The sequence below is a fragment of the Parus major genome, chromosome 2, assembly GCF_001522545.3.
Source record: "Parus major isolate Abel chromosome 2, Parus_major1.1, whole genome shotgun sequence".
Taxonomy (NCBI): domain Eukaryota; kingdom Metazoa; phylum Chordata; class Aves; order Passeriformes; family Paridae; genus Parus; species Parus major.
In genome coordinates, this window is record NC_031769.1 from 4369558 (window position 1) to 4396745 (window position 27188).

Below are 27188 nucleotides of genomic sequence, written 5' to 3' on the forward strand. Positions count from 1 at the left end.
CCCTTGGTGCAACTCGAGGCAGCTTCCTCTTGACCTACTGCTTGTTCCCTGGGAGCAGAGCTCAACCCCCATCTGGCTGTCCCCTCCTGGCAGGGAGTTGTGCAGAGCCAGAAGATCCCCCCTGAGCCTCCTTTCTGCCAGGCTGAGCCCCTTTCCCAGCTCCCTCAGCTGCTCCTGCTGCTCCAGACCCTTCCTCAGCTCTGTTCCCTTCCCTGGACTCTCTCCAGCCCCTCAATGTCTTTCTTGTCACCAAGTGCCCAAAAGTGACTCCAGGATTTGAGTGCTGTGAGTACAGGGGACAATCCCTGCCCTGGTCCTGCTGCCACACCATTGCTGACCCAGGCCAGGCCCTCTGGCCACACCTGGCTCATGTTCAGACACCGTCACCAGCACCCCCAGGTCCCTTCCCACCAGGCATCTTGCCAGCCATTCTGTAAGAACAGTAATATTTGATTTCAACATATTGAGCTCAGAAAGAGCTTCTTGTGTTATGTCCATCTTCACTAACACCTAACTGGCTTTTGAAAATCACTGCCTGGTTAACACAGAGCCAAAGGAAACTTCCCTTTTCTGGATTTTTTCTCTCAGACACTGGAGAAACAGGTTTTTTTGAGAGAGTGAGTTTGAAAATTTTGTATCAGTAATGTTTTATTTCAAGTCATAATATTTTCCAGGATCTCTGTTTAAATTACAGTTGAGAGAAGAAATGGAATAGAGTTCTGGATGATAACACAAAGGGCTGTTGCTAAATCCTGGGCCTGTCTTTAGGAAGACTTTATTTTCCTGGCACTGCAGTGAAAAAGAATTGAAAACTGAAAAAAAATAAAAAAATAAAAAAATCCCTATTTTCTTGCTTTTAAAAAAACCTCAACCTGGCTTCTCTGTTCTTGGCTTAATTTTGTGGATTATAAAATGCCAGGAGATGATGTGGAAAAATCTGGCTAAACCTGTTTGCATTTTGCAAAAGAGCTCAACAATGACTATAAAACATGTCTCTTTGAAGGTGTTCCTTAGAGAATTTTAGCGGTTCTGTTGGGGGAAATCAAATTCCATGTCAACCTGAAGTCTGTCTTAAAGGGTTTTCAATGTTCCATGTGCTCATGTGTCATTAAGCAATACCCTGTTTTCTTAGAGAGACATGTAACAGGTCATTAAAGATGTGTTGAAAAGAATCCCCTGCCAGCTTATAGCAAGCATGTTACTGTGTGTATAAAAAGTGTATCTATGGGAAAGTTTCCACAACAGGAGGAAATGGCATTTCAGGGGTGCTGGAGAGGCAGCAGCAATGGGTTTGGCCTTTTCCAGGAGAGTACACAACCTCTTTGAAGAAAATGCACAGCTGCCTCTGTCACTTCACAGCAGTTTTCTGTCAGAATCAAGTCATGAGGAGGCTCATCCTTGAACCTCCAAATGTTGTCTCTGTTTGTTCTCAATTCTGTGTGGAGGTGGGTTTTTTTTTGTGTAAATCTGGTGAAAAGTCAGACCATCATTATCAAGGCACCACAGATGTAAAGGCTACACTGGAAAATTTCTGGAAAAATAATTATTGCTTCAGAACCAGCCTCTTGCTGGTGTGAATGATGACCTGCTTCTCATTTAATATTCCCTTTGAATGGGCTTTTATGTTCTTCAGCCTGATAATTGACCCTTGTGCAGCTCTGGCATTTAGTGGGGGACTTGCAGTAAGGCAGTGCTAGGAAATGTTCCTACTTCTTATTCTGTTGCATATGTTGAAAAGTAGGGTCATACATAGAAGACAGACCAGTAAGAGTGTAATTCTTCCCTATCCTCAACATTTTTGTGAGTCAGTGTTAAATTTTCTCACTTAAAAAGAATCATTTGAAGGCTGGAGGAATTGCTAAAGGAAATAGAAAGCCCTTGAGAATGACCTGTCACTTCTAAGCAGGAGGATATCTTATGAGGTATTTTTCAGCTGCTTTCCTTTATATATTTCTTCTTTCATACTTTTTTAGATCTGCACTTCAGGAATGTCTTATTAGATCTCATAGGCAAATTCTACAGCACAATCTTAAGGATGGGGGAAGAAACTTGTGATTGGAGCTTTCTGACTGAAGAGCTTTTTCATTCACTTTTAATGAGACTATTTTCAGTTGTTCTTAGGCCGAGTGATTTATTAAGAGACACTTCTAAAACTGCCTCTCATTCCTCTGAGCTTAGTTCTTATCAGTAATAAAGTGGCTCGTTTTGCGGTCATCTGTCAGCCAGTGGGAAAAATAATGATCTGGGTTTCTCAACAGGAAAAAACTTTGAGCTGGTTTTTAAACTAGAAAACAAAAGCAAAAAAAAACCCTTCCAAAACAAAACCAAAAACAAACAAGCAAACAAAAAATCCTTCACCGAAACAGAGTACAGCCTAACACTTTAATTTTGTTTAGCTGTTCAAAAAGATTTGTACATCCCAATAAGTATGTATGAAATACATTCTGATATCCATTCTGTATCTTGATCATAGCTTTTGTACTTGAGAATTTATTCTGGGTAAAGTTCAGCATTTTATTACCTCTTTTCTGTCAGTGTATGCTGGTGTGTGGCTTCAGGCTGAAGCTAGTTTTAATTTCACCCTACAAAGGCTAACCTTATTAATTTGATAAGCAGCCCAATCTGTAATGCAAGCCTTTTTTGTTGTTGTAAAGTGCAATTTAAGTAATTTTCCAGCTGCAGTCTTCTGTTAAAATCCTAACATGGTCATATGTGCAAGTGTTTTAGAAATGTCTCTAAGGGAAAATGCTTTAAATCCACAAATTGCTGTTGTCTAACAGTGCCTTGCTCCCCTGAAAAACAGAGGGTGCATGCAAAGGTGCCTTAATTACCTGACTGACATTGTCACTGAAACAGAACTATTTGTCTCCAAAAGTACTCTGTTGATGGGAGATTTCTATATTTGAAAGTTGTCAGCAGTCAGGAGCTAAGGTTGGGGAGCTGATGTGCATCAGAGCCCAGCCAGGCTGGTGGGAGCTGCTGCTCAGAGCCCAAAGCAGGTGTGGAGCTGCTGACGGCAGAAACGTGGCTGTGATGAGATGCAGACAAGGGGTGCTGGTGTGTCCAGTTACTGACAGCCTCTTTCAGGTCTGGTGATGTGTGTCTGTGTCAGGTTTGTGAAGTGTCTGCTGTTTCTGTTCCCTTCAGCAGAAATTGCAAACCCTTTTCTCTAATGATGGAAGATCTCTAGGGTTCTAAGCTTAGCAGTGTGAACTCAACACCCCAGCCTTTGAGTCCAGTGTTACTCCAAACTAAAATCCAATGGCTATTTGTAGACAACTGCTGACCTGCTCTTTGCCTCCCTGGCATTCTCCTGTCATGAATTTTACTCGTGCTTTTTTAAAGCCTGCTGAAGCCCAGTCCTGCTCTCACACTCCTGTGGCTTTTTGGTAGGAAGAGAAGCAGCTGTGCTTTTGTTCTTGTTCTTTTGCTGGTTGTGACCTGCTTGCTCTTCTAAATTCTCTTTTGCTTTTAACAAGAGCTCTCGTTTCACAGGTGACCCATGGCTGTAGATAACTCTATAAAACAGTTGCTCCTATGAAACAGCTGGCTCTGGTGACTTGCTGCATCACACAACAGTTTTTTCTGTCCTAGCCTGCAGCAGATGAAACCTCCAAAATATTTTTAAATTGTGCAAATCCTTTAAATACTGAAACATTCCCAGATAGGGCTCTTGGGTATTCTGCCTTTTTGAAGGCTCCTGATGAAAGCTTCTAAGGAGATTGCTCTATTGAAGTAGTTAAACCTTTTATTTTCTGAAAGTTTTTAAGATTAGCTAATCAACTTCTTACTTCAACCTTTGATCTGAGGTTCAAAATGCCAGACCAAAAGAGGTAGGCAAGTCTTGGTTCTCTACCAGGGAGTTGGGACATCTTGTTCGGCTTCTGTTGTCTTAATCTCTGATCTGCCCCTTCCTAATTCCAACAGAGAGTTATGATCAAAGCATAAACCACAGGTCCTTAGAAATCTTCATGTTTATGTTGAATTATTTTCTTAGGAGAGAGATATGCTATTTTTAATTCATCTGGAGGGGTTTTGATTTTATTTGTAGAAACACAACTTAATTTCTAACAATTAAGGATGGGATAAGTCAGAAGTAGGGGATGGCAGGGATTGTATGATTGCAGAATGTGAAGTGTGTAGATACATTGCCATTCCTAACTGTAATAAGAAAAGCATGAAAAATTAGTTTGTCTTCAAATTTTCTTCTATAAATGCCTTGATCACAACAGCAATAGGCTGTTTTGCTCCCTTTATTGTATTATCTTGTTTTCTGCCTTAATCTTTCTGTATTTCTTCTGCATCCATGCATATGCCCTGGGGGAAGGAGGCAAGAAGTGGATGTTTCCTTACTTAGATTTCCCTCTTTGGAGGTTTAACCAGGGTTAATGTCTCTTCCTTTGTTTTGTATAACTTGTTTCCTTTACTTTGCTATTTTCTAGCTGTATCTGTATTTCTCAGTCCTAGAAGTACTGAATCCCAGCATTTCTTCCTTCTTGAAGCATTTTCTTCATCTGTTTGCCAGAGACTGACAAGGTGCAGAGTTAATTCTTGGCTCTAATGACAGCCAGGCTCACTGGAACCACTGGCTAATGCTGAGATGTCTTGAAAGAAGCAGCAGAGAATCTGCCAACTCTCCCTTCTCAAAGGTTCACTTCAGCCTGTTCAGCATCAGTGTTTGTCAGGTTTGGGGCAGATTTTGGTTCTCACAAAGTTGTGTGGTGATTCCCAGCAGTGTTTTCAAGCCTATTTTTGCCAGGCCTCTAAATGCCCAATCAATGCAGGTACTGTTACCTGCTTTTTTTATTTTCTTTTTTTTTTTATAGGTTGGAATCAGAGAATTAAAATTTCCCATTCTGCTTTCCAGACAAAGTTAAATGAGGAATTTTCTTTGCATTTAACTTAAAGTTTATCTTGGTTCTGTCACTTAAGTTATAATATAACATGCAAGATATGGTTTCCATAGCAACCAGCTCTGCTGTACATTTTTTCTTCCTCTGGGGGCATGTAAAATTCCAGCTGGAATACTCCTGCATTTATCTGTAATCTTGTTCCAAAGAAGCTTGCCTTTCTGCTCAGGTTTTCATGCTTTTTGCTTCAGCCCCAATGTGCTGAAGCACTAAGCAGTGTCACTGATGACTGTGGATGTTTTCTTCCTCTGCAGTGGAGAAACGTCAGAAACAGGCTTCCTAAATGCCATTTCACAGGCTTGCTGGTGTAGGTGAGGTCAAGGAATCGTGCTCTGGATTTGGAACAGGAAGCTTCACTGTTTATGGTGGTTTGCTGTTGAAAGTGAATCAGTGGAACAATTAGGACTTCTGCCCCGAGGGTGTGATTACACAGAAGTTTTCTTCAGCAGCAAAGCTGGTTTAAGGAGTTCCGGGCTCTTTGGTCTCCACCCTGCCTGGAAAACTGGATTTCCAGTTACTGCAGTGATCCCTTTTTATAGTATGGCTTGGTAAGTGGGTGCAGGGGCACAATGGTGAGGTGGTGAACCGTGGAACTTTAATCTTTTTTTGTTGCTGTAGGTATCTTTGGAGTAGCACAGAATGGTGTTGAAAGAGTCAGTTTTACTGATTATGTGTGGGGTGCAAGTCAGGACTGCTTTTGCTGGGATCCAAGACTGTCCACTGCAAGTTGTCTGCCTGGTGTCAATATCCAAAACCTGAACATCTTTCTCTTACAAGTAGTTACAGGTTGGGCTCTTTCAGCTGAGGGTAAGTCTGTGTACAGGTTCCTTCTGACTTGTGCTGTCCTTAGGAGCTACTGCATTAGCAGCTTTTGGAGCAGACTTGGAAGCTTGTGAGTTTGAGCAGAAAACCACTTCCCTCTCAACTTCTGTGCATTTTGTACTGAGAAGTTCACTGCTTCACTAAGAGGTGCATTTCCATGACCATTGGTGTCAGAGTAGACTGAGACACTTGGATGATGAATGACAAGTCATGCTTAATGCTTTATCAGATTGCACAGTATCTTGTAGGCTTCCTGTTGATGTGCTGCACAGTGTATATTTGATGGGCAGGAATTTGTTTTAGCAGCATTTTTTCCATATCAATCACTAAATGTCTCCTTTAGTTTGTCTTCTGTTGGGCTTTGAGATCAGTTGCTCATCACCAGATTTCTTTAAACATCCTTGTTAATGACAGCATTATTTATATTTATGGTTAGACTCCAGTTCTGACCCTATTCTGCATCTTGTTTTGTCTTTTCTTGGTATGTGGCCCTTCTGGGCTTGGAAAAGCTTTCCAGTCAGCCTCAGCCAAACTTAATTTCTTTTTTTTTCTTTCTCTGACTTAGGGTTCACCTTCCTGTACTGTGAGTCCGTACTTGCTACTTGTGAATTTTTAATAAGAAAAATCAAGAGGGAATTGTTGTAATTAAGCCTAATGCCATGCATAATACACACCAGAGTCCTTCATAGCATTATCCAAAATAGAGGTTTTATTGTAGGAAGGAGTCAAAGATATTTTGTAGTGGGTTTGTTTTCTCCTTGAAAAATCTTGTATCTGTTAATACAGAGCAGGATACCTTATTTCCAGTGTGAACCTCATCCTCTGGTCACTAGGTTGTGTCTTACAGTGAGATTGAGCAATCTGCACATGGAGCACAAATCCATAGTGAAACTGCATTTAAGCAGAGATCCAGATGTGTTTGGATGTGCTCTTTCTTCCCCAGTTACTCCTGAACTGCTCTGAAGCTGGCTCAGAAGCTGGCAGTCTCTGCAGTCATGCTGGTGTCTCCCAGCAGTGTGGTCAGTTTGTTAAACACATCTTCTGGTGTGGTTTAGGCCCTGGTTCCAGTTCAGCTGAATTAGTTTCCAGTTAATTTTAGCAGTTATTGTATTGCTGGATTGAGAACAGGCCACTGTGCAAAACAGTAATTTTCCCCTTTAGATTCTGATGCCCTGATCTCTTGGTCCAGTATCCTGGAGTTGGTGTGGGAATTTGTATCCTGAGACAGTGGAGGTCTTTCCCTGGTGAGTGTGTCACACACGTAACTGAGACCCCTGGGATCAACCCTGCATTGAATTTATCAGCCTAATGCTGCAATCCAGTCCTGGCCTTCTAGCAGGAGGTGTTTTCCTTGACACTGATATTCCCATGACTTCTCCTTTCAAAGTAACTCCTGCCTTGGCTGTGGGTTTCTGTCTGGGGATTTGGTTATTCTGTAGCTCCATGCCAGGATTCCTGAGCCAGAATGCTGGAACGCTGCATGGAGCAGTGCTGGGAAATGCACCTTGGCTTTGTTCTTTGTATTCCCTGGTGCTGTGCTTAATGAAGTTGCAGTTGAGTTGTGAGTCAGAACCAACTCCCAGACTTGATTTGTGAGTTGGAAAAATCACAGCTTTGTGGTGCTGTGCCAGTGGTCAAGCCCTGAGCAGACAGAGAGGGACGATGCTAAGAATACTTTCTCCAGCAGAAAGGTGGCTCTTGGGTAGCTTTTCCTCTGTTTCCTGCTGTGGGCATTTTGCTGATCCCTTTTTGCTGTTCTCCTTTCTGTGGAGGACTGACAAATTCCCCCACTTCTATGAACATCTCAATGTGAAAGTAGTTTTAAAATAAATGTGCTTAAAAAGTGTCAGGCAGGACTGGGAGCAGATATAGCCTGGGTGTGAATCAGTCTTTTCACAACCGGGCTGGCTCCATGCATGCCCTCTTGTCTGTCTACCTTCCACCCCCCTTTCAGGGTTAAATACAACCTCTAACTTGGCTAAATAGAGGATTTTTTGACCAAATGAATTTGAGCACCATATGATCTGCCTCCTCATGTTCCCTGAGCCCTTTGCAGGAGAAGGGAAATGTTTGTGAACAAAGTCTGCTAACGGAGTCGTGGGTGGAAAGAGGACAAAAAGAGTACGTGAAGAACTACATATTTTCACTGGACTTCTAAAACAAGTGACAGTTTGTTCTCCAGATTAAGGCACATTTCAGAGGAAAAACCTGGACAGTGGATGTGGAGGGGCTTTTTTGGTGGTTTGTTTTTTTGTTTTGATTGTCCAAATTCTTGTCCAGAGTAAGAATCCTCAAAGTTAGTCAGCACGTACTCTATAAATGTGAAAATGTGGTAGGCTGAAGGCCAGGTGAGTCCTCATAACACACAACATTCTCAGAACATAAAGGTGAGATTTCAGTGAGTCTCCAACATCTGAAATCTTAGCTTTCTTCAGTAAAGATACTCTTGTTCTGATGCAGGGAGTCCAATGTATGTTAAAACAACCTGGCTTACGTCTGGGTGAAAACTGTGGCTGAGACCCATGTCAAAATCCACTAAACATGAGTGTGTTTCTCTGCTTGGGTAGAGTAAAGGAGGGCTGAACACTGAGTATTCTTGCTTAAAATATTGGGGTGATGTTATGTAACTTCATTAATGAGTTTGGTTTTGTTTTTTTTTTTTTCATTTTCATCTGTTTGTTTTTTTTTCTATATTTGTTAGTCTTCTGTGTTAAGATTGTGTCCTCTACAAATATCTTGAACTAAGCAAGATATTTTTTGGTATATTTATTTTTTGGTAAGAGGAAGCTGAAGGTGCCATTCAGGGCAACCAATTTATCCCTCAATTTATTTCCTCTGGGTTTACTGGATGTCTTGGTGCTCAGGTGAAGGTGGTGCCAGTGGGCCAGAGGAGATGGAAAGTGAGAAATAGTGGCTCTGCTGGCTACATCAAACTTTTAGATGAACTCAGCATGTACAGCTTCTCCCAATCTAAGGGACACTGTGCACTCGTGTAATTTTTTCCTGTGCAGTTTGAATTGTGCAAAATGATCCTTTCCACGTGGTGCTTGTATTCAGACCTTGCAGCCTCTGCTTTTGTTGGAGAGTCCAAAAGGAAAATACTCTCCTAAGTGAAAGCTGATCTACACAGTTGTTTTGGAGTAGAAATTCAATTGGGATAGTTAATAAAATAAAGAGGAAGGGTTTTTTTGTGTACCTGAACCTGAAGGGTGTGAATAAAATCAAACTAAAACCATCCCCATTGTATTTTTCACTTGCTTCAGGAATTTACAAGGCGAAACTTCTAATTCTCCCATGAACCAAATTCATAAGAGTTTCTGTTCTTCAGATCCAAAAATAATTTTCTTGTACTTTATTGATTGTGAGTTAGGAAGAATGAACTTCTCTAAACTTCTCTAAAACTGAACTCAGCTTTTCTAAACTAGCTGAGCTAGTTCTGGGATGTTCTTTCCCTGTACATTTCCTGTTCAAAGACAAGCAAAGCTGCAATTTGTGCTCTCCAGTTGTGCCTGCTTTTCTCATTCTTTAAGAACTTCCCAGTACAGCTGACATTGTGTTGGGCTCGTAGCTGTAAAAACCCTAGCAGTCCCTATCCAATCATTAAACCATAGAAACACAAGTTTGAAGAGACTAAATGGCACAAGCTTTGGAAAAGAGACTTAACCATCCCATGCTATAAAAATAAAAAGCAATAAAAAGTTCTGAGAAGTATCTTCAGTGCAGATGCAAATACAAAGAGGACAAAGTGAGTATCTATGAAAAGCAGGGCCTTGCACAAGAGGCCTGGTGCGAGTCACTGGTTCCGTTTATTCCTGGGTGCAGTTTGAAGAAGTGGTTTGCTCTCTACAGCCTGGTTTGTCATGGAAGATGATGTAATTCACACCATGCTTGGGAGAGAGACTAAACATGCTTCTAGGGAAGGATTTAAGCTATGCCAGTTTTGTACACAGTGAAGAAGGGACTTATTGTCAGAATTCAGCCTCATTTGTTCTCTATTTAATGATTTCCACTTTTTTCCCTGTTAGGGTTGTACCAGCTCTTAGCAGATGAGATTTTTCCTGCTATTCCTCTGCACAGACTTAGTAGGAGCTGAAAAAGAGTGCCTAATTTTATCAAACTTGTTGCCTTCAGCTTGTGAGTCCTGGCAGCCCCCTGCTTTTTCCATTTCCCCCTTCAGCATCTCCAGTACTCAGCACTAAGCCAGCTGTACCATCAGTACTACTTAAAAACCTTTCAAGAGTCCTGTGTGTGTACATTTTACATTTTGGCTTGTTCAAATAACTTCTCAGTTGCTTGTGTTCACAGGGGTTTTACAGCCCAAATTGAGGCTCTGCCCCCAGGGATGGATTGTTGCCTCTGCTTTGCTGTAGCTTTCAAAAGCTTCAACTTCTGAGTCTGATCGTGACCATCACCAGTGAATTTCTTGTATATTAAACTATGATAAATTACACTTAACTGTGAATCAGTTCTTCTAGTTTAAACTAAGATGTTTAACTTTTCTCTAGGCTCTGTTTTGGATATTATCAAGCACATCGTGGCCAAAGGAGAACACAAGACTGGTGTCCTGGATGAAGCCTGTATAGCCACAATCCTTAAGGAGGTGCTGGAGGGACTGGACTACCTGCATAAAAATGGGCAAATCCACAGGTATTTTGTGTTTTTCTCACTTTGTGTTAAAATGTTATTGAATCAGAGCAGCTGAGCACAGAGTCTCATCCTGTAACTTGCTGAGGGCATAAAGAGAGGAAAGTAAAGGTGGGAGCTTAATTAAAATGCAGAATTCAAATATCTATATTCTGGATACTATGTCTATATTCAATGACTAGGCCGAATATGGGTAAATTTTTGGGTGTTGAAAGTTCTAATGTAGGGAATCTTTTTCCAAATGTCAACATTCAGCTGCAGAGTGTACTTGATGGAAAGCTGGAAAACTTCCACTGGTTTTGTTTCTTGCAGAGATACAAATTACCAAGAGCACTGCAAAGGCAGAGTTGAGCAATTGAATAAAAAGTCCTTCCAGCTCTGATTTTTTTTTTTTGAGGTTAACTGCAAGATCAACATAAATTTGAATTTGAGTAATTTCATTAAAAAAGAAAAAAAAAAAAGAAATAAAAATAATGGAAAAACTTCTGTAGGCAAAGCCCAGCTAACTAACAGCCTGTGATTTGACAGATCACTGAAATTCATGGGTTTCTGTGCAACTGTCTTGTTTGGGTTGTGTTTTTAAATCACATTTTCCTCTCTTCTGGTGTCAAGGTGTGGTGTAGTTCAGTAGGAGATGCTGAGTTGGTCTGTTCTGCATTAAAAAGACAGGGATTTTCAATCCTAAATATGTGCTGAAAATAGAATATACTGCTTGTGGGTAATATACACAGTCCCAGCCACAGACTGCTACTGGAACAGCCTCTTCTTTCTTGGGAATTTTGTGAGCTTGGTTCTCTTCTGGTACAATGCCATTATAAGCATTGCAGCTGCTGTGCTGGAGTAAGTTTCTGTCCTCTTATAGCTGCACATGAAGAGGTAATTTTTTTGCCAAAACCTTATTTTAATTAGAAAATACAAGAAGTATTCATAGTTTCAATCAAACTGACTGGTTTTTGAAGGTTATTTTGGATTAAAAGGAATGAAACAGTTGGAAATAATTCAGGTGGAATTCTTCTCCCTAAGAGAAATCTCAAATTTCAGTTTCCAGTCTCAACTAAAATTCTGATTTAACAAGAATCATTGTCTTCATTGGAGACAGCTTTGATTTCATAGCTGGTTGCTTGTTGCTTAACTTTGTGTTATGAGATAACACTTGAGGCAGCTGTGGGGATTTAGAGTAAAGTCAAAAACCAACTTACTTGCCAGTTACATGGTAACTTTTCACTTTGCCATAAGTAATTGACAGAGCTGTGTTCATCTGTGACCTGCAGATGGTTTGTTTGGCTGATTTAGTTATCTTCTGGTCTAGTGAAATTGAAATATATGTTAAAGCAGCAGAAACTTGTTAAATCTCAGTTTCTCAGAAGATACTGCATTATGTTTTATGTACTGAAGAGAGGTGGTTCTCCATTTGCCAGGCTGGAGTGGAAATGCAAAACTAGTAAATGTGGTAAAGATTAGAGAGAATATATTTATGTGTGTGGTGTGAGTTTGGGGTTTTTTTACTGCACTCAGCAAAAATACCATGTTCACAAAATTCAAACTGCTGGTCTGAAGAAAATATGATTCATATTGAATCATTTGGAAGTGAACTGGATCAAACCTGCTTTGACCATTCTCATCCTGCTCATTGAAGCATTTTGCCCATACTTCAGCAAAGAAATCAGAGCTGTGTCATTGCTGCAGCTTAAGGTTGTGGTTGTGTATCAGCCCCTTTACATGTGTTTCATCCCTATATTTTGGGGCTGCTCCAGAAATTGTGTAATATTTTATCACAGAAAAGGGTTTGGATTATCTCATTGTGCTGGGCACAGCAGTCTGGAAAATTTGGAGAAGTGGGATAGAGACAGAAAGTTGTGTGGTTTCCTACCTGTGATGCAAAGCTGTTTTGGCTGTTGGCAGAAGGCAAGCTGACATGCCTTTGAGGGATAAAACATGTTTCCTTAGTGGAGTTCATCATGCTGTGTTCCATTTTATCCAGATGTGTGTGTGCTGCTGAGGAAAACACAGTTTAAAGTTGTAGTGCAGCTGGGACCTTTCCTCATCCGTAGGAATATCTGTATGGTTTTCTCATTTTGCTTAATGCTAGGGGTCATAATATTGGTCATGCCTGATGGGAAAGGCAGGTGGAAATCTTGCAGCCATGCCTGAGATGCTCTGAGAGGAAGTGTTTAAAATAACTGAACTTTGGTCCCCTGGGTCAGCTTAAAGTATCTGGCTCTAAAGGAAAGCACATCAAGCTGATGGCTGAACTGCAGATACTGTGTCTGTAGCGTGGGGCAGCTGTACTTGGGGTGAACTTCGGGCCAGAGCAAGATCAGCTGTGAAGGGTCAGAATTGAAGGGCTTTAGTTAAGACCTGGAACAGCTAGCCCAAAGCAAGCAGCCATCCAGCAGAAAAAATGTTCAGCTGGTTGTGCTAAATATCCAAACTCTGCTCATGTTATGCCTTGGAGAAAACAACTTGATAAAATTAGAGACACAGTATGAGTGAATGACTGTAATTAGCACATCTGAAGTTGGACAGCCAGGCTGGTGGCACAGCCCGAAGGATGAATATTGGGTCCCAAATGTAATTTTGTGGGCACTGTAGACCAGAAGTGGGGCTGTAAATCACCAGTGAGATCAGAGAACATATTTCTGTCAGTGAAGCTGCTCAATACTTCTAAATTATGCATCATCTTAAATGGCTAAATGAAGTTAACACGTGAAAAACTGGCTTGATGAAATTTTGCTGCTGCTGAATCTTTCTCTGCCTACGCCCGCCTTGAACTTAATGCCACTTCCAATTAAGGTTTGGGGAGTTGGCTTGGTGTGGAAGTGTAAATCCCTGCTTTGGACAGGAGAGGAGTTTAACAGTATTCTCTAGAGGAGATTAGAAAGCCAAATATCTAGTGAAGACTTAAATTATAATTTTTTTTTCTTGTTTACTTTCCTAATTAACAGCCAGAGTGAGTCTGAAACTTGAATAGACACCATTGTTCAGGAATAAATGCTGAAGTCTCCCACATCGCCCAAAGTGATGTGGTTTTTTTTTTGCTTTCATCTTGCAAGGGCTGATGGGAAGTGTCTGAGGCCTTATGGCAAAGACAAAGGAGAAGACAAAATCAATTTTATTGTCATGAACACTCTATACCACAGTAACAATTGACTACAAATGGTCCCCATATTCCTCCAAAATCATGAGTGCCTGCCTTATCTGGCAGTTGGCAGCTCCCTGCCTTCGCTGCCCTGTGCCTGTTCCTGTCCCTGGCTGCCTCTCCTGTGCCAGCTGCTACTGTCCCTGTTGTGGTTTCCTGCGTAGCACGGTGATCCCAGGGAGGATTTGAAATCCCAGTGATCCGGCTCATGTTAAGTGAGTTAAGGACCTGGGCACCAGCCAGGGCGCTGAGGACAGAGGGCCAGACTCGGAAGCCCTGGGATGAAGCTGTCCTGCAGGAATCTGCTCGGGCACTTTTCTTTATGGAAGTCAAACAAGACTGACGTGCTGTGAGGGGTCTCTGCCAGGCTAATCTGGGCTGGGTGACACTCAGGGCATGTTGTACCTCTTCCCCATTTGGACTCTGATTCCTCTGTGGTTTTGGGGATTAGCAGGAGTTTGATGAATGACTTAGAAATAAAACTAAAGCAAAACCAACCCAAGAGGTTTTATTGCTTAAAAAGATTTATTGGAGGGAACTTCAAGGCTTTCTTTTTCAGGTGGTGCTGCGTATGGCAGGCTGACAAATGAATCATGCTGATTAACTGTTACAAGGTCTCTCTGTCTTTCTCCCTATTTTTATCTCTGAGCTTATCTTCTGTTCACGATTAGCTGTTGTGTAACTGAATATTTTAGTTAGTCCAGGTGAAATAATACACTGCTCAAATATAACCAGATTCTCCTATTGCAGCACAATAAATGTGATACTGTCCTGGTTTTTTGTAAAAACAAAAAAAGCCTGGGAAGTGGTTTAGAGTTGCATGCACTTGAACTATTGGCATGGCAGCAATCCAGCTATTAGTTTGTTTGCTGCTCTACTTCTTACAGGGTGAGAGAAGCAGCAACATGTTTTATATGCTGAGTTAGATCAGCCTGTGCTGCCATACACAATGTCAGGGGGTTTTTGATGTCTTTACAAAATCAGAATGTGGGCAGCAGGGTGCTGGGACAGCTGTTTAAATGTGGCTTTGAAGAGACCTTGGAAACAATATTTTTGTTGTGCTTTTATGCCAGATAGGTTCAGTTTTTTGTTTTGTTTTTATTTTTTGGGTTATTTTTTGAACCTTAGGGTGGTTTTGACAGGGAAGCAAAGCTTAATTCTTTGCCTTTTTATCCATACTAAGAGTAAATAACTTCTGAAAAATGAGTATCTATTTTTCTGTCTCTCTGCACATACACATCACCAATTCTTGCATGTGGCATTTTGCAGGAGCTCACCTCCAGTAGCAAGTTTTTGATTTAAGATCAAGGAGCTGATGGATATATTTTGGCAGAACTTGACTGTCCTACAGAATTCAAGCTTAATTTTCATGTAGCTGATTAATGCATTGATAGCCATGCTGGCAGGTATTGTGGTTCAACTGGATTCCAGTATGCCCCTGAAATGCTGTACTTTCATGTTTCTGTAGGAATACTGTGGGAGAACTTCAAGCCCTCCTCTCTACAGTGCTGTGATCTTGCTTTGGGGAATGTGTTTTGGAAGTGAACTTTGGTAGGGGAGGATTGAGGAATGGATAATATGATGTGGAGCCTTTCCACCTCTAATTGGCAGTTTGATTTTAAATCAGGACACCAGTAATTTGAAAGCTGGCTATTGTTTAGCTGTGGGAAATGCAATTTTTTATTCAGAAGTATACTTTGGTCTCTTCTCTCTTGTAGTATAGGATGGGTAGAAATAACCTTTAGAGCTGGTAGTTAATAGACATTCTAGAGCTTTAATTTGTAAACAGTTCAGAAGCCAGAAGAACAGAAACGTTATTCTTGTGTGTCTCAGTAGGAAGGAGGACAAGAGGCTGCTCTAGATTGTACTGGGTGATTTGTTCCCCAAATGGACACCTTGCTGTGCAGTGTCAAGGGCCCAAGGACCACTGAGTCCCCACTCTGTACAGTCAGACAGGGGTGTATTGTGGTGGTTAGCCAAACCAACATGTTTTCCTGGTGGTTGTTTCTTCCACTGCATCATCCAGAAATTCATTGTTTAAAAAAAAAAAAAGAAAATTCCCTGTGGTTGCAGGGGGATAATACAAACCAGATGTAAATCCCAAATCTGCAGACAGCCAGAAACAATAACTCCTATGGAAACAGTTTTCCTCAAAGTGGATAAAGACAGTGTTTGCTCTGAAGTCTAAAAACCTGGGATTTCAACCTCTGATGGTAAATATCCTTGCTGCTGAAATCGCAGGGGTGCTGGGGCCCCTGCAATGGCTGCAGGTAATGCCACAGCTCCTGGGAACTCCCTGCAGTGCAAGGGTGCAGGTGGGCTCCAGGGTGATGCCTGAAGCTGTGGCTGCTGCAACCAGGTGTTTGTCCCCCTGTCATTTCCCTTGCACCCAGGAGCTACCTCTGACCTTTGTCACTGGGTGTCCTGCAGTTACTTACTCAAAGTAACTTTGGCTTTCCTTTGGACTAAACCAAACCATTTGGTAGAATTACACTGGCCTTTTATAAAAGGGTTTTTTAAAAAGGTTTTTCTCTCTGCTTTGCAACATGGACATGAGAGGCAGGAAAAATATGATGAAGAGTGGAAAATAGAGGTTGGGTGATCTCATAAAGGTTCAACAGCGGTGACAGGTTTTGGTCAGTGATCCGTGATGGAATTGTACACTCAAATAATGGTGATTTCTTGCAATTCTCAAATTGTCAGGAGTATTTGAATTTGATTTGTTTCCAGGGGGAATAATCATTCACTGTCTGCAGCATTAAATGTATTAAGTGACAATGTAACAGTTTCTTTGCTTGTAGTCTGAAGACACTGAGCACCTTTCACACGTGTACAGCACTGTTTGTGACATCTTTCTCATGTCACTGCCTTTATCTGGTGTAGATTGCTGAGACTAGGTCACCCAATACAGGCTCCTGCAGCACCTCTCCAGCAGCAAAGTAATTGTTTAAATTGTCTTCTTCATCTGTCCTACTGTGATGATACATGATGTGAATATAACTCACTTCAAGAAGATGGGTTTGAATATTGTTCCCTGTTTTGGTGCACCAGAATTTCTGGCCTTCATAGATCCTAAAAGCTGCTTATGTAGAGGTGCTTTAAGTATTTATTCAGACCACTGCAGTCTTTTCATTCATGTCTTGTGCTAAAGCAGGAGAAAAATTTGTGTGGTAACATATTAAACACACTTGAAATTTTTGCAAGGCTGCAACAGAAATTATTTTTTTATATTTACTACATTGAATTATATCTTGCCTTGTAGAGTTCTAATAAAGCTTTGATACTAAAAAGTAACATGAATACTTTCAAAAACAAAAGTGAGACAAAATCCACACACATTTAGGCCAACAAAGAACTGCCACAGAGAAATCTGTCTCTTCATTGTAGCCTGGAAAGCATCACCAAGTGAGACTGGGAGTGCAGAGAGGACTTACTTCCATTGTACAGATTTTATAAATGCTTTCTCTATTTTATGGGAATAACTGGATGAAATAGAGATCTTTCTTCCTATGCTGGCCATGCTTAAAACTGTCATCTTAAAGATTTTGGAGAAGGAAGTCTTTCTGACAGGTTTCTTGTGAGCCCTGGCTGTCCTGACTTTCTCCTCCTGTGTCACGTTGCAGACATGGCTGAGCAGGAGCTGTGGGTGGCTTTGTAGATAGGGACAGCTCTTGGCTGCATGGGGAATACCTTGGACCTTGTGTGTACAGAGATAGACTTACTGCTTCTCCACAACAGGATGCATGCTGCCTTTGGCAAATGGAGACCTTTTTGAGCCCCCCTATGACAATTTTTTGTGGCCTAATTTGGTCCAAATTGGTTCTGTATTTGCCAGAATGACCTTTAATCTTTCAATTTATGGCAGGGAGCTGTGTGAATCACTGACATCCCTGTTCCTTCTGCTACCTGATGCAGCTTGTATTCAAACTGGGATAGTGTACATGTGGTTATTTTTTGGAAATTTCTATTTCTGAGTGCACTAGGAACATATTCTGACATACAGGAGATCCTGCAGCATGGTGGTGTCACTGGTATTGCCATGTGAAGCAAACCCACCTTCTTTCACATGAAAGAATTTGACATGAAATACTCAAATATGAAAATAAGAGCATGTTAGAAGACCACATTATAACTTGACTGTTACCCTCTGTTACCAATGACTAAGGCAGGGTGTCCCAAAAATATCTGGGCCTCCAGGGGTAGGAAGAGACCTTGTGACTCCACAGCTCACTCTGTGTGTTGCCTTTCATGCAGCAGCTGTTAAAGGGTCTTTGTGCCTTGTCCCCACTGCAGTCCTTGGGAAGTAGGATCAGGAAATGGACTGGCTGAATAGATGAATTTGTGGAAGAAATCCTGTTACATTTTTAGCTGCTGTTCAGTGTGTGGAAGCTTGATTTTAAAGCTTTTCTGGGCAGAGCCCTTTCCTTGTACAAGAAAAAAAAATGGAAGTTCTGACAGAATAGGGGAAGCTTTGAAAGTGGTGTATGAAGTCAGAGATGGAGCTTCTCTCTCTCAATAACTGCTGAAGATTGTCAGAAGCGTGGACTGTTTGGCAAATCCTCCTTGCCATGAGCTGATGTTACTGCAGTGATGTACTTTGGGGTGAATGTGTGAAGCAAAAGGCTGTGAGTATTGGTATGGTTAGATCATCTCCACGTTGGGAGGCAGGCCTAGGTGCAGTGCTTGTAGCACTGTTTTCTGGCTGAAGGAGCTGATGTGTCTGAAAGCTGGTTTTTAAGGGTTTGGATTCAGCTGGTGCAGCTTGCCCCACATTGATGTGCAAGTTGAGGTTATTGAGTGCTGCTTGCTGGAGGCTTGGCCATGGATGGAAGGTGGAGTCCAAGGCAGGCAGGATCTGTCCTTGAACCATACCCCCCTTTAATCCTCTGTTAGGCTCAAACCATATGGGAAGAGAAGGAATTAATGAGAGCACCAAACCATCAGAGACAAAGTTGGCACAGGAATGAGAAGTGTGAGCTGGACGTAATTTGCCGAGATAAAGGAAAATTGCAGGCGCTGCGATAACGGTGGCTGTGTGACAGACAGGGACACAGTGAGGGATGTGACACTGCTGCCTGTCTCACTTCATAATAGAGGCTTGCACCGAGTTAGTCCAAGGTCTGCAACTCTTTCTCTACTGCCTCAGCATCTTCCCAGCCCCTGGAGCTATTCAGACAACCAAGATGACAGTGAATTTCAGGCAGATCTCCTGCAGCTTCCTTTAGTGAGTCGTTCCTTGTCTGAACTGCCAGAGCGACTTGACCTAAAAGAAATCAAATTTGAGTCATGGTTTCTTGGTCCCTAAACCCTCTACTTAAAGCAGCAGTCCAGTTCTGCAGCAGTGGAGGGCAGAAAATCAAGAAGGGGTTGAAGCTAGAAGTGGAGCCTCTGGAAGATATTTTATGTTTTTACAGTGAAGTGCAATTTCTCATGCAGTCCTTACTGGGATTTCTGTTTGCCTGTGCCAGGCAACAGGATGGAGTTATCTCTCTCCCCCAAGAGGTCTTCAGTCAGAGTGATTACCCTGGATCTTACAGATGGGGCAGGGAGAAAACAAGTACTTGCTGTACCCTTAAAGCTCTCTGTGATGGAAGCTGACAGTCCTTTCCAGTGGGCTTTGTCTTCACATGGCTTTTTGCAAAGCCACAGTCTCTGTCAGTCACTTCTGCTTCTCAAAGCCTTGCTTCAGACTGCTTAAAAAAAACCAAACAAAAAACTTTTAAAGTTCCTGGTGACATTGGATTAATCATCTGACTTTCTCCAGCCATTAAAACAATAATTCAAAAGCCTTTAATTATTCCCACCTATGTACCCCCCATGAAGGTGTAGCTTCAAAAATGCTTCCACCGTTTTGAGTCTTGGAGTTAATTATGAGTAGCCTTGTGCTGCTGGCTCAGCTCCTGTGCCAAGGCCGTGGTCTTTTACCACAGCTCAGCAGCTGCCAGAGCCGCATGGAGAAGAGGGAAGCAGCAGTTGCTGTGCTTCCCTGATCCTGGGCAATAAAGCATGTCACTGGGCTGGTCCCCTGCTGGAATTTATGGCAGCCTGGCTGCTGCTGCTGGGCCTGGCTGCCAGTGGCCACGAGGACCTGCTGAGAGGGCTGTGGATGAGCAGGGATGAAGCAAGCTGTGGACTTGGCCCTCTCTTCCCTCCTCTTATGCTGGGCTCAGCAGGGAGTATGGAAACTGCTCTGCCAGCTCTCTGCCATTGGAAAACCTTCAAGCTCTGGGAGATGTTTCCGAGTCCAGCTCTGCAGTTCAGTACAGCACTGTAACCTGCAGTAATCACACCTCACCCAAGAGTTTGGGATTTTAGGTTCAACGCTGTGGCATGAAAATGTTAGTGCACACAGCTTTTCTGAGCAGGAACAGGGACGTGCTGATGCATAGCACTTGCAATGCAATTGCCTTGAATGCCTTCTCCTATGGTGTACTGAACGTGCTGACATTTGATGGGGTAAAAATACTGATATGCTTGCACGCTCCAAGCCTGGTTTACATTTTGCAGCTCTAAAAGGTGAAGCTCTTGCCTGTCACCAGCTTTTTATATCTTGGCTTATAAGGCAAAGGGAAGAGGTGACACAGGTAACAGCATATTACTGAAAGGAGAGGAATGTTTGATGGTAGAGGGACAATAGCATCATTTGGTGTAAAATGTCACAGATTGCCTCATATTTAACACTATGTAGACATACTGTCCTGGAAGTATTTTACAAATTGCTCAGATCAATGTCAACTGCAGCAATTGGTTGCATTCAGCATAAATATTTTGAGTTATTCATTACCATTAAAAGAAAATAGTAATTGTTGCATCTTGCACCTTCTCTTTTTTTTTAAATGAAACTTGGCAGGACCAACTACTCCTTCCTCATGCCAAATTATGCACTATAGAGTTCAGTCCATGAAAATTTATTGTTGCAGTTGATGTAAATTGCATCTAATGGGCAAATGACTCACGGCTGTGTTTAAAGCCAGCTTTGTGTTCTAAAGGCACATGCCAGCAGGTTGGAAGCTGAGGCAGAGTAAACAGGGCTTATCTGTTTCCCCTCTCCTGTGACAGTTTTCTTCTCACTGCTGGGCTGCTGAGCTCCTGGGATGACACTCTTAGCTCAGATCCCTTCTATTGTGGCCCCACTGTGGGATTGAGGGCTACAGATGAGGGTGGATGTGATCATTTAGCAGGATTTTAAGGACTCTTTATAGTGGGAACAAACCACCAGGATACAGTTCATGTAGTTTCACTGTGCCCCGCTGAAAAATTAATTGTGGGGAATGTGGGAACACGGCACTTAAAACTGGAGAGCATCATGTCATGGCCTTCCTGTGCTCCCAAATCTCCTGTAGCTGGAGCTCAGCTGTAATTTTGTTGTTGGGATGAGATTTGGTTGTGCAGCACCTCATACCCAGGGTCCAGCCCCAACCTGGAGGCATGAATGTGATGTAACTCTTGTCTGGTCAAACTGGGAAGCTAAACCAGTTTGGAATGCAGATGAAGAAGGGTTTCTGCCCTGCTGTGAAACCTTTCAAGGCTGATGTGGAGAATCCAGCTCTGCACTGGAGCGAGTCCAAACTACCCTTCCCACTCTGGTTGTGAAGTACAAGGTAAATAAAAACATAATTGTTATTTTATGGTAAAGCTCTTGGAGGCTTTAGAAGAGAGGAAGGTAACAGCTGTGAAGCAGGAGTGGCCAGAACTATTGTACCATTTGTTAAGCTATTGACAAGAAAGTTTACTCCAGCCTTCTGTAACTTCATTTAAAATGTGATATAATTATTGTTTACACTAAAGCTGCTTCCTGTTTCCACTACAGCAATTATGCCAGAGGCCCACCATTTATTCTGAGTGTATCAGTTCAGGATATGGTCATTACCACATTAATGGGAAGTGCCTTCAAATTGTTACACTTGGCAATAACTATATCCTGGAGTAACAAACTTCTCACCATTCAGCTCACAAGTTTATAAGCATCTCTTGATGAAAATAAACAGGAAAGCATTGATTGTCTTTCCCCTGCTCCGTTGCTTCAAATGTACTTAATTTTAAATATGATTTTAGAGGAGAACCTGCTTCAAAGATGCTGCTACTGCACCAGTATATGCTAAAAGGAAGGGGTTTGTGCTCATCCAGTGTTAAGGCTGCTCTGTGTTCACCTGAGGCTGTGCTGTTACACTGGGGTGGGAAATAGGAAAGCTGGAAATTGCTTCTATAGAACAATGACTTCTCAATGGAAACCGTGATTCCCCAAACATCTTGCTGCTCTATCAGTTTTGCTGCTCTGGGGTAGAGTGTGCCAGGCTGGCATGAGTGACCAGCCTTCACAGAGGGATGGTCACTGAGGAAGTGCCACATGAAGTGATGGTTTAATTCTGTAGTTTGACTTGGACATTTGGCAGCGGCTGTTTTGGCCTCCTGACTTATTTTACTTTCTTGAACCAGCCTTCAGCCTTTTATTTCCAGTGAGAAAATATGTAAATATTAATTAATCCAAGCTGAAGTTAAAAAGAAAGCAGGCCTCCTGATTTGAGGGGGTTCAGGGCCTGGAGTCCTTTGGCCCATTTTTATTATGGGATTCAATCTGAGTGCTTGTTTTGCTGCTTCTTGCGTTCCAAGCCTGTCCAGCTTGCTCTGCTGTCGTAGGATGGTTTGGTGATAGGAAATGCCTGCTGGTTTCTGGCTGCTGTTTATATACCAGTGAAACCTGCCTGAGTTGTTTTGGATTGTGAAGTGTGTGATAGTTGAGACTTCATGCTTAGTTTTGCTTAAAATCTTCCCTGGCGCTTCCTTTATGGCTGAGTGTGGTCTGTTGTGGGGGCTTGGTGAGCCACACGTGCAGTTCTGCCAGAGGGGAAGTTTGGAAAGGCTGCACAATACTGCATGGCCCAGCTTACTGGGGAAATGCTCCAGCATCCTGGGCTGCCTTGGAGTACAGATGGAAGAGGAAATTACTCTTACTCCAGTAAGAGAATTAATAACTTCGACAGACAACACTCATGCATGCTGTTCCTTTCCCCATAACCTGGAACTGGCAGGAACTGTGCATCCTGGCTGTCACAGGAGAATCAGCTGTGGGTAAACATTTCCAGTAGGATTGGAGAGTTTCCTGAACACCCTGTATTCCCTCTGAATTAGTGCTGCTGTGCAGGGGGATTCCTGGAGGTGGCTGTGCCTGTGCCAAGCACATTTCACACCATGTGAGCAAGCTCCTTACCTAGGACAGAGCAGACTTGGGTGCTGCGCTCTCGTGGCTCTGTGTGCTCCTGGGGCTGGATCCCAAAGGCATCTTCTACCTAAATTCTGGCAGGAGCTTTTCCATTCCTCCTTGTTATGGACCATGAGCAGTTTGTGGGAGTGCAGGTTTGTGTCTCTCTTGGCAATTAACTCAACAGCACCAATAATACTGGATTTGACCAAGAGATGCTAAGGGGGGTAGTGTAGCCACTACGTTTGTCATGACTTGAAATACCAGTGTGAAGGCTAAAGGTGCTGTCAGCTGCAGTTTGCTGTTCATCTTTAGTGGGACTGTCTTATGGACAGTTTTTGTTCTGCTGTGTGCTGGGGAAAAGCCTTGCCATGTCACTGTCCTAGATTGGATATTGGGAAGAGTCTGATAAATGCTAGTGCTGGACAGGATATGTTTAAAATTATCCTGGCCTGGAACTGGCAGTGGCCCAGCCTCCTCTTCAGAATAGCAAAGCCAGGAAGGAGGAGATTTCCAGGGCCTGACTGGGGCTCTTTGGCCAGGCCATCACACCAGTTCTGTTCTCATGATGCACTAGGGAGGAGAGGAAAAAATAGCTTTGGAGTTCTTTCTGTATGTGAAAGGATTTGGAATATTTGCCAAAGGCAGTGGAGGGAAAATCTGCTTGTTTTGGGTTTGTTTTCATCATTTTGCTCCTGTTCCACGTGGGTTTCTGGGCAGTGCAAGCTTAGCAGCCATGCTAATGAACAGGGGTGTCAACTATGAAGTGCTTCTCTTGGCTTGTCATGTGGAGCAGTCTGTGAAAATAAACTGGAAAACTTCAAAGTGTTTGCAGTGAAAGTAATGTTCCCCTCAAAGATGGAGAAGTGTTGCTGTTAACCTGGAAACCAGAGCTTTTGGCAAAAAGAGGATAGTACAAAACATTCATAGCACATGCTGGATGTTCTTGTGTGTTTGTTTATTAAAAAAAAAAATTATAACAGGGAGATTTTTTTTCACTGACCAGGCTTAATAAGCCAAAAGCAAACAACGTTTTTCTGCTCTCTGGATTTTCATGAGTCTATGGGGCTAAATAGATTTCCTGAGGAAGCATGGACACTTCTCCAGGGCTGGCAAGCAGTGAGATGTAGGGCTGGGGAGAACCAGATCAACTCACTGTCTCTTGAAGTCTATCCCCCTAAAGGGGTACATGAGTATCTGACCACTGCTAGGTTCACTATTCACCTTTTTAACTAACTCTAAGGACCTGGGACAAAACATTTTCCTTGCATTTTTAAGGGCACCTTCTGCAAAGTTTTAGTTTTTCTTCTCAGTATGTAGTATCTAAGATATCAATCATACAAATCCTACTTAGTGCCTGTCTACTGAAGTTACAATTAAGTCCCTATTTCTGCATGATTTGAGGCAAGAAATACTAATATAATAAAGTATAAGAAATAATAACCTTTAAATTTTTTTTGGTTGGTTGAAGTAAAGATTTAATGACTTCCTCTTATTGTTGCTTTATCTTTCTGCAGGGATGTGAAAGCAGGAAATATTCTTCTTGGAGAAGATGGCTCAGTGCAAATTGCAGGTAACTTTCATGGTAGCTTTGAGTAAACTGTAGGCATAACTGCATATCCAAAGAAATAGTTTAATGATCAAGGATGAACCTGCATGAAAACATAAGCTTCAAAAAGCCCCACAGTACATAAAACAAACAAAAAACTCCAACAATAAACCAGCTACAAACCAAAATGAAAAGCCCTGACCCAGAGTTTATTATGTCTTATCTTAAAATACTGTTACTTGGAATAATGACAATCAGCAGATATAAATCATTTGATTGTGAAGTCCTCAGAATCAATAGATCAGATAAAATTCTTGGCATAAGCTAGTCAGATTTTTACATCAGCAAGTTTATAGGCTTGGAAGTGGAGTGCACAAACCTCACTGATTTATCATTGACGTGTGAGGTGGTTTTCCACAGGTCTCTGGTCCAGGGTGGACAGATCCATCAGAAGGAAATGAGCATATCTGATGGTAAAAGTCATTTAAGGAAAGATCAGCCAGTCAAACTGCTCACGTGGATGCTCCCTGCTCTGCTTCAGTTGAGCTGGATGGCAGAGAGGGTGTTTAAGTGGCTGCCCTGGCCCAGCCCAAACTAGGGTGAGCTGGAAGTCTTGGAAGCAGTCATGCAAAGAAAAACTGTTAAGACAGTTGCTTTAGCTAATACAGATGTGCCTGGAGATGTCTGCTGCAGTCACTGCTGACATGAGCTGCAGCAACAGAGCTGTGCTGGAAACAGCCCTGGGTGGGGATAGACCATGGGGAAAAGGGTATTGTGTGGAGTGCTTTGCCCCCATATCCTCTTCTGATATTTTCCTACAGACTTCACCCTTCTTTCCATAAATCAAGATTTATGCCCCATCCCTGAAAACATTCAAGGTTGAATGGGGCTCTGAGCAACCTGTTCTGGTTGAAGGTGTTCCTGGCCATGGCAGAGGGTTGGACAAGATGACCATTAAAGGTCCCTTCCAACCCAAACTATTTTGTGTTTTTGATTATTATTATTATTGCAGACTATTAAGTAAGCCAAGATTTTTGGAGAGTACATTTAGAACCTGTGATATTTGTTTTTCCTTCTCTTCCCAGCATACTGTTTTCCTATCCTGTGTACAATTTTTCTCCAGTTCTCCTTTCCCTCAGTACTATGTTCTTCCCATGGGTCTTGTAGTGCCTTTCCAGTCCTAGTGCCACCTCTAGCTGGGGAGCAGAGCTTGTGTCCCATCCTGCCAGCTTGGCAAACATCTCTGTACACGTGTAACATTTTCAATCCCATATTTTATTGGGAAGAGCCATATCTGTGTGTGGCAAGGTCTCTTGTTGAGTGCCCTGTCCTGCTGGTAGAATCACAGCAGTGGGTCAGGACAGTGTGCTGGGAGTTTAGGGGGACAAGGGACTGTTGTGTGAGGGAGAAGTGCCTGTAGCATGGTTTATTCCTTATTATTTATATCTATGCCTGGTTTTGTATCTTGGAATGAAAGGTGTCGATTTCCCACCAGGAAGTAAAACATCTTGCAGTGCAGTTTTTTATAGGTAGCTCTCCTCTCTGCAGAGGACAATAAGCCCTTTTACAGGACATAACACCTCTTTCTGTTTAAAACCTGAAGTATCTTTGTTTTCTTTTTGAAGTCTTCTGGTGTCCTTAATGCCTGCTGTTATATTTCTAATGAGGTATAGATAATTCAGTTATGTGGCAGCTGATGGAAGATAGGGAGTGGCTTCTAAAACACTCAAAGGAACAAACTTTATACAGTGAAATCCTACACTTTTGTTCCATAATGAGACCAAGATATAACACGTTGGATTTGTAATTGCATGGAGCTTTTGATGCTGTTTTGGAAGAGGCTGAAAAATGCTGTAACTCGGGGTGTTTCTGCCAGCCTAGAGAGAGCTTCTTGTGTTTCTCTTCCACAAGGCTGCCAGGGCTTGGCTTTTTTGTCTTAATGCACACTGGCATTAATAGATACCTGTTTATGTATTTTTTTCTCCTGAGCAGTTTTTAGTTGATAAATAGATTTAAGGTTGACTGGTCTAAACTCTGTGCATTTCAGAGGGCTAATTTTGTCAGTAATTATACATGTTCCCTAGACTGAGCTACTTGTGGTTTATATGTGCAACACTTAAATGATGAAATTCATCTCTCTGCATATCCTGCGAAAGCAGCACTGAGAGATGTGCAGAGTTCTCTCTTTACAAATTCTTTCTTTGAACATGCAGAAGGACCAACCCTGCCACCTTTCATCAGCCACAGCAGGGCCACTAAACCAAGGTCAGAGGGTTCACTGCAGTGGCAGGAAGCTCTTTCGTTTTTGTGGAGGCAGCTGATGACTTGAAAGAAATGAAAATAAATGAATGAATAATAGAGAAGAGCCTGACCTGGCCATAACATGAGATTTTTGTTTCTGTGGGAATTTCTAACACTTAAACTTCCTTGCCTCCTGACCCAGGATGAAGTAGCAGAATTTCTGGGGAATTTTTTGAGGAGGAAAAAATGCCGGAAGCAAACCAATCCAAATAAAATGAGATTTGTTTCAGCGAGATCAAAGCACTTGCCTTTGACAATAATATTAATGCATATTATGAATAATTCTGGTGATTGTTGAGTGCTTCAATTATGAGCTGGATGACATCACTTCATTCCCATGAAACAAATGCTCCTAAATTTCTCTGGGAAGTTACACCATGAGATAAAAAACAAAAGATTGATCAGCTGTGGAATGTAGCCTGAGGGTTGGATGGGGCACCTCCCTGCAAGGAGCCGGTTTGGTATACATAAAAAATTTAATTCATGTAGCAGGGAAGAAAGGCTTCCATTCTTTTATAATGACTCCTTCCTTTCTGCCACTCCTCTATCCAAATTGCCTTTGAACAGTTGTTAAGAAGATCTTATTCAATCTTTGGCTTTTGTGACCTTGTGTTCCTGTGCTTT

At 42.2% G+C, this 27188-nt stretch overlaps 1 protein-coding gene across 1 annotated transcript in view; it reads left to right on the forward strand.

Annotated features, from left to right (window-relative positions):
* The window catches only part of OXSR1 (oxidative stress responsive kinase 1), an 87462-nt gene that overhangs the window by 29056 nt on the left and 31218 nt on the right, over positions 1-27188 (forward strand). The window contains exons 4-5 of the mRNA XM_015619624.3: positions 10238-10379; positions 24232-24287. Coding sequence (XP_015475110.1) covers positions 10238-10379; positions 24232-24287 — 198 coding nt within the window. The remainder of the gene's footprint in view (positions 1-10237; positions 10380-24231; positions 24288-27188) is intronic.